The sequence below is a fragment of the Salvelinus alpinus genome, chromosome 16 (genome assembly GCF_045679555.1).
Source record: "Salvelinus alpinus chromosome 16, SLU_Salpinus.1, whole genome shotgun sequence".
NCBI lineage: Eukaryota > Metazoa > Chordata > Actinopteri > Salmoniformes > Salmonidae > Salvelinus > Salvelinus alpinus.
In genome coordinates, this window is record NC_092101.1 from 54,793,031 (window position 1) to 54,805,406 (window position 12,376).

Sequence of the window (12,376 nt, forward strand, 5' to 3'; positions counted from 1 at the left end):
GTACAGTAGGCTACATGTCCATATGTCCATCATTACATATAAAACCCCTTCATGTACAGTAGGCTACATGTCCATATGTCCATCATTACATATAAAACCCCTTCATGTACAGTAGGCTACATGTCCATATGTCCATCATTACATATAAAACCCCTTCATGTACAGTAGGCTACATGTCCATATGTCCATCATTACATATAAAACCCCTTCATGTACAGTAGGCTACATGTCCATATGTCCATCATTACATATAAAACCCCTTCATGTACAGTAGGCTACATGTCCATATGTCCATCATTACATATAAAACCCCTTCATGTACAGTAGGCTACATGTCCATATGTCCATCATTACATATAAAACCCCTTCATGTACAGTAGGCTACATGTCCATATGTCCATCATTACATATAAAACCCCTTCATGTACAGTAGGCTACATGTCCATATGTCCATCATTACATATAAAACCCCTTCATGTACAGTAGGCTACATGTCCATATGTCCATCATTACATATAAAACCCCTTCATGTACAGTAGGCTACATGTCCATATGTCCATCATTACATATAAAACCCCTTCATGTACAGTAGGCTACATGTCCATATGTCCATCATTACATATAAAACCCCTTCATGTACAGTAGGCTACATGTCCATATGTCCATCATTACATATAAAACCCCTTCATGTACAGTAGGCTACATGTCCATATGTCCATCATTACATATAAAACCCCTTCATGTACAGTAGGCTACATGTCCATATGTCCATCATTACATATAAAACCCCTTCATGTACAGTAGGCTACATGTCCATATGTCCATCATTACATATAAAACCCCTTCATGTACAGTAGGCTACATGTCCATATGTCCATCATGAAACCAGATATGAGATGTTACTGTTCTTGTATTTAGAACTTATTTTCCTGTGACAATTACTTGTTTTCCGTTTCATATGATTGAAAAGCAAGTCCTCCCGTAGGCTACCCTAGATCTAAAGGCTATAACGATCCCAAGTCTTTGTTTTATACTGTGGATTTTATGATAGCATGCTTCTGACCCCCAAAGCTATTTATAAATATTATTAGTTTAAAAAAATCTAATATCTTGTTTTTCATTTCATTTGATAAAAAAACAACATTGGAATGATTCATCGTCCTGTCTTCACGTCCAGTTCGCATGTAATGCAATTCAGGAGCCATCTGCTATTTCTGGAGAAGTGTGCATGTGACATTTAAGATGGTTCCGTTTATAAAACATATACAGTATAGCAGTGAGCGGATATTCTCTTTTTATATTGGATCTTTGTGCAGCTTCTGTGAAACGTTTTCGATGTGCGTAAACAATCCTCCATTGTCTGCGTTGCGCCTTACTATCATCTGCCCACGGGAAGCAATTTTGGTGGCTGTACTTAGACATAAGCCTGTTCAAAAACAAGTTGTTGTTGTATTTTCGATTAGAATGAATCGCTCTATTTTAAAGCCTTATTATTAATAGTGAATTTAATCTTATTGACAATGTTTGGCAGGTTCAGTGCATTCAGGAAGTATTCCGATCTCTTGAGTTTTCCCACATTTTGTTACGTTACAGCCTTATTCTAAAATATATTAAATTGTTGTTTTTTTACTCATCAATCTACACACAATACCCCATAATGACAAAGCAAAAATAGATTTTTTGAATGTATTTTTTAAACTGAAATATCACATTTACATAAGTATTCAGACTCTTTACTCAGTACTTTGTTGAAGCACCTTTGGCAGCGATTACAGCCTTGAGTCTTCTTGGGTATGACGCTACAATCTTGGCACACCTGTATTTGGGGAGTTTCTCCCAATCTTCTCTGCAGATCCTCTCAAGCTCTGTCAGGTTGGATGGGGAGCGTTGCTGCACATTCTATTTTCAGGTCTTTCCAGAGATGTTCGATCAGGTTCAAGTCCGGGCTCTGGCTGGGCCACTCAAGTACATTCAAAGACTTGTCCCGAAGCCACTCCTGCGTTGTCTTGGCTGTGTGCTTAGGGTCGTTGTCATGTTGGAAGGTGAACCTTCGCCCCAGTCTGAGGTCCTGAGTGCTCTGGAGCAGGTTTTCATCAAGATTCTCTCTGTACTTTGCTCCATTCATCTTTCCCTCTAAAGATCTTTCCTGACTAGTCTCCCAGTCCCTGCCGCTGAAAAACATCCCCACAGCATGATGCTGCCATCACATTGCTTCACCGTAGGGATGGTGCCAGGTTACCTCCAGACGTGACACTTGGCATTCAGGCCAAAGAGTTCAATCTTGGTTTCATCAGACCAGATAATCTTGTTTCTCATGGTCTGAGAGTCTTTAGGTGCCTTTTGGTAAACTCCAAGCAGGCTGTCATGTGCCTTTTACTGAGGAGTGGCTTCCGTCTGGCCACTCTACCATAAAGGCCTGATTGGTGGAGTGCTGCAGAGATGGTTGTCCTTCTGGAAGGTTCTCCCATCTGGAGCTCTGTCAGATTGACCACCAGGTTCTTGGTCACCTCCCTGACCAAGGCCCTTCTCCCCCGAGCTCTAGGAAGTATCATGGTGGTTCCAAACTATTTCCATTTAACAATGATGGAGCCAATTATGTTCTTGGGGGACCTTCAATACTGCAGAAATGTTTTGGTACCCTTCTCCAGATCTGTACCTCGACACAATCCTGTCTTGGGGCTCTACGGACAATTCCTTCGACCTCATGGCTTGGTTTTTGCTCTGACATGCACTGTCAACTGTGGGACCTTATATAGACAGGTGTGTGCCTTTCCAAATCATGTCCAATCAATTGAATTTACCACAGATGGACTCCAATCAAGTTGTAGAAACATCTCAAGGATGATCAATGGAAACAAGATGCACCTGAGCTCCATTTCGAGTCTCATAGCAAAGGGTCTGAATACTTATTTAAATAAGGTATTTAAAAATATATATAATTATACATTTGCAAACATTTCTAAAACCTGTTTTCACTTTGTCATTGTGGGGTATTGTGTTTAGATTGATGAGGAAACACATTTATTTAATCCATTTTAGAATAAGGCTGTAATGTAACAACATGTGGAAAAAGTCAAGAGGTCTGAATACTTTATGAATGAACTGTACATGGCTCAGACATTGCACTTTACAGTAGGCCCCTATATCAGTGTGAATGTTTAACAATATATTCCCTTATTGAAGCCATGCTATTCATTAAAACAATGTGGACTGCAAACATGTTCAACATATTTAACAAAGATGGGATAGGGCTAGATTTGACTATTTTGTTTCTGCAGGCTATTTAACAAACTAGGTTAAATCAAATCAAATCAAATGTATTTATATAGCCCTTCTTACATCAGCTGATATCTCAAAGTGCTGTACAGAAACACAGCCTAAAACCCCTAACAGCAAGCAATGCAGGTGTAGAAGCACGGTGGCTAGGAAAAACTCCCTAGAAAGGCCTAGAGAGGAACCAGGCTATGAGGGGTGGCCAGTCCTCTTCTGGCTTGGAGTTGATGACAATGAAATACATAAAAGACTGTAAATACACAACTTGAAACAACCACATAATTAGCCATGGAGCACGTTCTGATTGGCCAATGAGGGGGTCAAACCTTGACACACTTTCAACTTGTTTATTCATCAAACCCCAGCCCTTTTCGCCCCACTTCCAGCTACTGCGCCCATAATTCTGGTTGTGAAAATAGCAAAAATATTTCTGACACATCCCTGAACCTTAGCACCCATTGCGTTAGGTTTGTTAAAATAGAGCCCTAAGTTTTGCTTCAGAGACAATCCTAAGAGGGAATCGTTGACATGTTTAATTATTGAAAGACTAATCAGTGAGTTACGATGCCTATTTTCTGAAAACAGCAATATTTCTCTGGTTGGGTATCATGCAACTCTGCACCCACTGAAATCACTTGGAATAGCCTGTCCATTGTTTTTCCTTACCAGTGTTCTCTGTCTTTTTACATCATAAGACACATTCTTCCAGTTGTAATGTTCCTGTGTAGTCCACTAGAGGGAGGTGTAGTTCCTGTGTAGTCCACTAGAGGGAGGTGTAGTTCCTGTGTAGTCCACTAGAGGGAGGTGTAGTTCCTATGTCGTCCACCAGAGGGAGGTGTAGTTCCTATGTAGTCCACCAGAAGAAGGTGTAGTTCCTGTGTAGTCCACTAGAGGGAGGTGTAGTTCCTATGTCGTCCACCAGAGGGAGGTGTAGTTCCTATGTAGTCCACCAGAGGAAGGTGTAGTTCCTGTGTAGTCCACCAGAGGAAGGTGTAGTTCCTGTGTAGTCCACCAGAAGAAGGTGTAGTTCCTGTGTAGTCCACCAAAGGGAGGTGTAGTTCCTGTGTAGCCCACCAGAGGGAGATGTAGTTCCTGTGTAGTCCACCAAAGGGAGGTGTAGTTCCTGTGTAGCCCACCAGAGGGAGATGTAGTTCCTGTGTAGTCCACCAGAGGGAGATGTAGTTCCTGTGTAGTCCACCAGAGGAAGGTGTAGTTCCTGTGTAGCCCACCAGAGGAAGGTGTAGTTCCTGTGTAGACCTCCAGAGGTGTAGTTCCTGTGTAGCCCACCAGAGGGTGGTGTAGTTCCTGTGTAGTCCACCAGAGGAAGGTGTAGTTCCCGTGTAGACCTCCAGAGGTGTAGTTCCTGTATAGCCCACCAGAGGGAGGTGTAGTTCCTGTGTAGTCCACCAGAGGAAGGTGTAGTTCCTTTGTAGACCTCCAGAGGTGTAGTTCCTGTGTAGCCCACCAGAGGGAGGTGTAGTTCCTGTGTAGTCCACCAGAGGGAGGTGTAGTTCCTGTGTAGGCCACCAGAGGGAGGTGTAGTTCATGTGTAGTCCACCAGAGGAAGGTGTAGTTCATGTGTAGTCCACTAGAGTGAGGTGTAGTTCATGTGTAGTCCACCAGAGGAAGGTGTAGTTCCCGTGTAGACCTCCAGAGGTGTAGTTCCTGTGTAGTCCACCAGAGGGAGGTGTAGTTCATGTGTAGTCCACCAGAGGGAGGTGTAGTTCATGTGTAGTCCACCAGAGGGAGGTGTAGTTCATGTGTAGTCCACCGGAGGAAGGTGTAGTTCATGTGTAGTCCACCAGAGGAAGGTGTAGTCCCTATGTAGCCCACCAAAGGGAGATGTAGTTCCTGTATAGTCCACCAGAGGGAGGTGTAGTTCCTATGTAGTCCACCAGAGAGAGGTGTAGTCCCTATGTAGTCCACCAGAGGGAGGTGTAGTTCCTGTGTAGGCCACCAGAGGGAGGTGTAGTTCATGTGTAGTCCACCAGAGGGAGGTGTAGTTCATGTGTAGTCCACCGGAGGAAGGTGTAGTTCATGTGTAGTCCACCAGAGGGAGGTGTAGTTCACGTGTAGTCCACCAGAGGAAGGTGTAGTCCCTATGTAGCCCACCAAAGGGAGGTGTAGTTCCTGTGTAGTCCACCAGAGGGAGGTGTAGTTCCTATGTAGTCCACCAGAGGAAGGTGTAGTTCCTGTGTAGTCCACCAGAGGAAGGTGTAGTTCCTGTGTAGTCCACCAGAAGAAGGTGTAGTTCCTGTGTAGTCCACCAAAGGGAGGTGTAGTTCCTGTGTAGCCCACCAGAGGGAGATGTAGTTCCTGTGTAGTCCACCAGAGGGAGGTGTAGTTCATGTGTAGTCCACCAGAGGGAGGTGTAGTTCATGTGTAGTCCACCGGAGGAAGGTGTAGTTCATGTGTAGTCCACCAGAGGAAGGTGTAGTCCCTATGTAGCCCACCAAAGGGAGATGTAGTTCCTGTATAGTCCACCAGAGGGAGGTGTAGTTCCTATGTAGTCCACCAGAGAGAGGTGTAGTCCCTATGTAGTCCACCAGAGGGAGGTGTAGTTCATGTGTAGTCCACTAGAGTGAGGTGTAGTTCATGTGTAGTCCACCAGAGGAAGGTGTAGTTCCCGTGTAGACCTCCAGAGGTGTAGTTCCTGTGTAGTCCACCAGAGGGAGGTGTAGTTCATGTGTAGTCCACCAGAGGGAGGTGTAGTTCATGTGTAGTCCACCGGAGGAAGGTGTAGTTCATGTGTAGTCCACCAGAGGAAGGTGTAGTCCCTATGTAGCCCACCAAAGGGAGATGTAGTTCCTGTATAGTCCACCAGAGGGAGGTGTAGTTCCTATGTAGTCCACCAGAGAGAGGTGTAGTCCCTATGTAGTCCACCAGAGGGAGGTGTAGTTCCTGTGTAGGCCACCAGAGGGAGGTGTAGTTCATGTGTAGTCCACCAGAGGGAGGTGTAGTTCATGTGTAGTCCACCGGAGGAAGGTGTAGTTCATGTGTAGTCCACCAGAGGGAGGTGTAGTTCACGTGTAGTCCACCAGAGGAAGGTGTAGTCCCTATGTAGCCCACCAAAGGGAGGTGTAGTTCCTGTGTAGTCCACCAGAGGGAGGTGTAGTTCCTATGTAGTCCACCAGAGGAAGGTGTAGTTCCTGTGTAGTCCACCAGAGGAAGGTGTAGTTCCTGTGTAGTCCACCAGAAGAAGGTGTAGTTCCTGTGTAGTCCACCAAAGGGAGGTGTAGTTCCTGTGTAGCCCACCAGAGGGAGATGTAGTTCCTGTGTAGTCCACCAAAGGGAGGTGTAGTTCCTGTGTAGCCCACCAGAGGGAGATGTAGTTCCTGTGTAGTCCACCAGAGGGAGATGTAGTTCCTGTGTAGTCCACCAGAGGAAGGTGTAGTTCCTGTGTAGCCCACCAGAGGAAGGTGTAGTTCCTGTGTAGACCTCCAGAGGTGTAGTTCCTGTGTAGCCCACCAGAGGGTGGTGTAGTTCCTGTGTAGTCCACCAGAGGAAGGTGTAGTTCCCGTGTAGACCTCCAGAGGTGTAGTTCCTGTATAGCCCACCAGAGGGAGGTGTAGTTCCTGTGTAGTCCACCAGAGGAAGGTGTAGTTCCTTTGTAGACCTCCAGAGGTGTAGTTCCTGTGTAGCCCACCAGAGGGAGGTGTAGTTCCTGTGTAGTCCACCAGAGGGAGGTGTAGTTCCTGTGTAGGCCACCAGAGGGAGGTGTAGTTCATGTGTAGTCCACCAGAGGAAGGTGTAGTTCATGTGTAGTCCACTAGAGTGAGGTGTAGTTCATGTGTAGTCCACCAGAGGAAGGTGTAGTTCCCGTGTAGACCTCCAGAGGTGTAGTTCCTGTGTAGTCCACCAGAGGGAGGTGTAGTTCATGTGTAGTCCACCAGAGGGAGGTGTAGTTCATGTGTAGTCCACTAGAGTGAGGTGTAGTTCATGTGTAGTCCACCAGAGGAAGGTGTAGTTCCCGTGTAGACCTCCAGAGGTGTAGTTCCTGTGTAGTCCACCAGAGGGAGGTGTAGTTCATGTGTAGTCCACCAGAGGGAGGTGTAGTTCATGTGTAGTCCACCGGAGGAAGGTGTAGTCCCTATGTAGTCCACCAGAGAGAGGTGTAGTCCCTATGTAGTCCACCAGAGGGAGGTGTAGTTCCTGTGTATGCCACCAGAGGGAGGTGTAGTTCATGTGTAGTCCACCAGAGGGAGGTGTAGTTCCTGTGTAGTCCACCAGAGGGAGGTGTAGTTCATGTGTAGTCCACCAGAGGGAGGTGTAGTTCATGTGTAGTCCACCGGAGGAAGGTGTAGTTCATGTGTAGTCCACCAGAGGGAGGTGTAGTTCACGTGTAGTCCACCAGAGGAAGGTGTAGTCCCTATGTAGCCCACCAAAGGGAGGTGTAGTTCCTGTGTAGTCCACCAGAGGGAGGTGTAGTTCCTATGTAGTCCACCAGAGGGAGGTGTAGTCCCTATGTAGTCCACCAGAGGGAGGTGTAGTTCCTGTGTAGGCCACCAGAGGGAGGTGTAGTTCATGTGTAGTCCACTAGAGGGAGGTGTAGTTCCTGTGTAGTCCACTAGAGGGAGGTGTAGTTCCTGTGTAGTCCACTAGAGGGAGGTGTAGTTCATGTGTAGTCCACTAGAGGGAGGTGTAGTTCCTGTGTAGTCCACTAGAGGGAGGTGTAGTTCCTATGTAGTCCACTAGAGGGAGGTGTAGTTCCTGTGTAGTCCACTAGAGGGAGGTGTAGGACAACAGATTGAGGAGGTGTGGCTAGTCTGGCTTCACCTAGATTCTGGAAAGAATGTTTTGATGTGTATTGATAATGAAGGGCACTGTGCGTTTACTGGTTGTTTCTCCTCTATGCCTTTCTCACTCAAACACCCACACACACAGCCACACACACCCTGAGCACCCGCCCCCTTTCCGTTACAACTGTTGTTGTTTTTTGGATTGGAAAATTCAAGAGGTCTCAACCCCATAAGGAAAAAAAATATACGTCTGAAAGAACCAATCAATGCGTCGGCTCAATATCTGAGCAAATACTTCATTTACCAGGTATGTGTTCTTTCCTCTACTGCACATTTCCTGTGAGGATTCTTACTCATATGTTTTACAAAAAGAACTTAGAGTATAACCACAAATGATCAATTTCCGATTACATATTAAGATTTATTGGAACAAAATGTTCATATATGGTCTGAGGAACATTGTTGTATTTGATTGGACCACATTATGAACAGAGACATACCTGTATATATACCAGCTGATGTAGGAGCTGGTAGACTGAATAATGCCAATGCTGATCTTATTGAACCGCTTTAGGAAAGCCAGGTGATGATGATGAACTATCGCCGGTAGATGGCAGTCTAGGATCCCAGTTTTCAGATGGGATACTGTTACACTGTTCTGATACAGCTGGAAAATACACATCACTCTAGGAATGCTGTTCCCATGAGTTCACATGGCATTCCAACTCAAATCCACCTCTGATTATTGAGAGAGCGACAGAGATAGACACGGATAAAGAGAGAAGGGCGTGAGAGTGTAAGTGTACAGGGCCCCATTAAGTCTGTATTTTAGCTAAAAAATAAAAAAAATCCTAAATGTAGTTTTCTCCGTTTTCTGTTTTTCCCATTTGTTTTCATGTTTTTGCTCTCAAAATAACACTTAAAAAAAATAGAAACCAACTAATATGGGATGTTGTAAGTCCACAACAACACTTAAACTACATCAGGAGACCACTTGTGGAGTCTTTATAGGGTTAAAGGGCCTTAAACTACAAAGACTTATCAGGCAATGAAAGTCTCTTTGTTATCTCTAAATATTCTTATTAACAGAAGACGCAAGAAGTCTCCATGACAACCCTCCCTCTCCCTAATGTTCCTCCAACTGTAAATGTTTTGACCTCTTGTTATAGCAAATAATGCAGGATTTTGTTCCTGTGTCTATATAATATCACACATTGTGATCTAAATGGATAAATGTTATCATAAAAAATGTAATAGTGATGATGACGACGATGATGATGATGATGTATTGTAAAATAATCATGATGTTGTTTTGTAACTTCTCCAGGTTAACCATGTCAAAGCATAAATTACTCTTCTGGTTTCGTAGTAACACTGTAATTCCTCTAGTAATACCATGCTCTGACATAGTAATGGAATCATTGGTGTAATGGAGTTGAGCAACTGATGATAATGAGGATTAACTAAAACTTCTTAGGAGGCAGTATTCAGAAGTTTGGATGACTGAGGTGCCCAAAGTAAACTGCCTGTTAATCGGGCCCAGAGGCTAGGATATGCATATACTTGGTAGATTTAGATAGAAAACACTCTAAAGTTTCTAAAACTGTTAAAATAATGTCTGTGAATATAACAGAACTGATTTGGCAGGCAAAACCCTAAGTACAATCTATCCAGGATTTTTGTTGTTGTTGAGGTCGTTGGATTTTCCAATGCTTTTCTATGGAGAAGCCAAATTATTAGGACCCAGATTGCAGTTCCTATGGCTTCCACTAGATGTCAACAGTCTTTAGAAATTGTTAAATGTTTTTTTTGTTGAAAAATGAGTCGTCGTATTCTTTCTAAGTTTCACTCAGGTGGACTCTAGTCTTTTGGTGCGCGTGAATGAGAGCGCGCTCCTCGTTGTTTTTCTCCGGAATTGGAAACAGTTTATTCCGTCTTAAATTTTATTGATTATTTACATTTTAGGGTACCTGAGGTTGGATTAGGAACGTTGTTTGAATTGTTTGGACCAAGTTTACAGGTAACTTATTAGATCCTTTGTAGGCATGTTTGGCGAGTTGGAACTGGTGTATTTCTGAATCAAATGCGCCAAACAAACTGACAATTTTTGGGATATAAAGAAGGACTTTATCGAACAAAACAACCATTCATTGTGTAACTGAGACCTTTGGGATTGCGGAAAGATGAAGATCTTCAAAGGTAAGCAATTTATTTTATCGCTATTTCTGACTTTCGTGATGCATCTGTTTGGTTGGAAAATGTTTTTCATGGGTTTGTATGCGGGGCGCTGTCCTCAGATAATCGCATGGTATGTGTAACGGCAGCCTTCCCTCTCTTCACTAGAAGAGGGGGTGAAACAGGGATCAGACCAACACGCAGCGTAGCCAGTGCTCAACATGTTTAATACGAACGATAAACGTGAACACTTAACAAATACAAAATAATAAATGTGGCAAACCGATACAGTCCTAGCTGGTGCATAGAAAACACAAAGACAGGAAACAGACAAACTAGACACACAACATAGAATGCCCACCCAGCTCACATCCTGACCAACACTAAACAAGCAAAACACATAAGAACTATGGTCAGGACGTGACAGTATGCTTTCGCCGTAAAGCCTTTTTTGAAATCTGATAAAGCGGCTGGATGAACAAGAAGTTAATCTTTAAACCGATGTATAACACTTGTATGTTTTATGAGTGTTTATTATGACTATTTCTGTATATTGAATTTGGCGCTCTGCAATTTCACCGGATGTTGTCGTGGTGGGTCGCTAGCGGAAAGCCTGTGCCAGAAAGGTTAATAATTGTAATGAATCACGATCACAATATAATTTCTAATCTCTGATGTCTCTCCAGGTTAACCATCTCAGCAGAATGCCCCATGCAGTTAGAGGACTTCCCCATGGATGCCCACGCCTGTCCTCTTAAGTTTGGAAGCTGTAAGTTAATAAGACTCTTCAGTAAACACATCTGGCATTACGGATCTGCTATTATCACACACACACACACACACACACACACACACACACACACACACACACACACACACACACACACACACACACACACACACACACACACACACACACACACACACACACACACACACACACACACACACACACACACACACACACACACACACACACACGTGATGCTTCTCCTGTGAGTCTGTACCTCTGTCCCAATGCTGTGAAGGTTCTGTGGAAGGTCATTAGTAAAAACAAAACACTAATGGTCCAAGCCGGCTGCCCTGCGGTACGCCACACTAGAGAGGCTTCCTTAAAGAAAACAATCCGTGTTCTATTAGAAAGGTAACTCTCATGCCTCACGGGTGGCGCAGTGTGCCACCAGAGACTCTGGGTTCGAGCCCAGGCTCTGTCGCAGCCGGACGCACAATTGGCCTAGCGTAGGGATATCCTTGTCTCATCGCGCACTAGCGACTCCTGTGGTGGGCCGGGCGCAGTGCACGCTGACCAGGTCGCCAGGTGTACAGTGTTTCCTCCGACACATTGGTGCGGCTGGCTTCCGGGTTGGATGCGCGCTGTGTTAAGAAGCAGTGCGGCTTGGTTGGGTTGAGTTTCGGAGGACTTATGGCTCTCGACCTTCGTCTCTCCCGAGCCCGTACGGGAGTTGTAGTGATGAGACAAGATGGTAACTACTAACAAATGTGATACCACGAAATTGGGGAGAAAAAGGAGGGGGAAATTCAACAAAAGAAAAAAAGAAAAAAAGAAAGCGAACTCTCAATAAACCATCTGTGTTCTGTTAGATAGGTAACTCTCACTCCATGATGAGGGAGAGGTTGGAAATCAATAACACCTATTTTATTTCAGCAATAGGTTTTGATCAATGACATCAAAAGCTGCATAGAAGTCTAACAGAACAGCTGCCACAATCTTCTTACTATCAATTTCTTTCATCAATCATCAGTCATTTGTGTCAGTGCCGAGCATGTTGAGTGCCCCTCCCTATAAGCATGCAGAAAGTCTGTTGTTAATATGTTTTCTGTAAAATTATATTTTGCATTTGGTCAAACACAATTTTTTCCCAAAAAGTTTATTAAACACCGGTAACAGGCTGATTGGTCGGCTGTTTGAACCACAAAGGTCAACAGAATGACCTTTGACCTCACTCCATCTTCTAGGCTTAAAGATGTGGTAAACAGGAGTCACGATGTATTCTGCTACCAACCTCAGTAATTCACCATCCAGGTAGTCGGGAACCAGGTGGTTTGTCCTTATTTATTAGATGACAATAATATTTTCCACGTCTTCCACACCCACTTGGTGGAACAGAAAACTACAGAGCTTGTCTTTCATGAGTTGGTCTGTTTTACATGAATATGAAGGCTCAGCG

The 12,376-nt window shown here is 44.3% G+C and overlaps 1 protein-coding gene across 2 annotated transcripts in view; it reads left to right on the forward strand.

Annotated features, from left to right (window-relative positions):
* Positions 1-12,376, forward strand: part of LOC139541690 (gamma-aminobutyric acid receptor subunit alpha-5-like) — a 110,142-nt gene that overhangs the window by 31,134 nt on the left and 66,632 nt on the right. For both annotated transcript variants that reach the window (XM_071346626.1, XM_071346625.1), the window contains exon 6: positions 10,874-10,956. In XM_071346626.1, the coding sequence (XP_071202727.1) occupies positions 10,874-10,956 (83 nt within the window). The remainder of the gene's footprint in view (positions 1-10,873; positions 10,957-12,376) is intronic.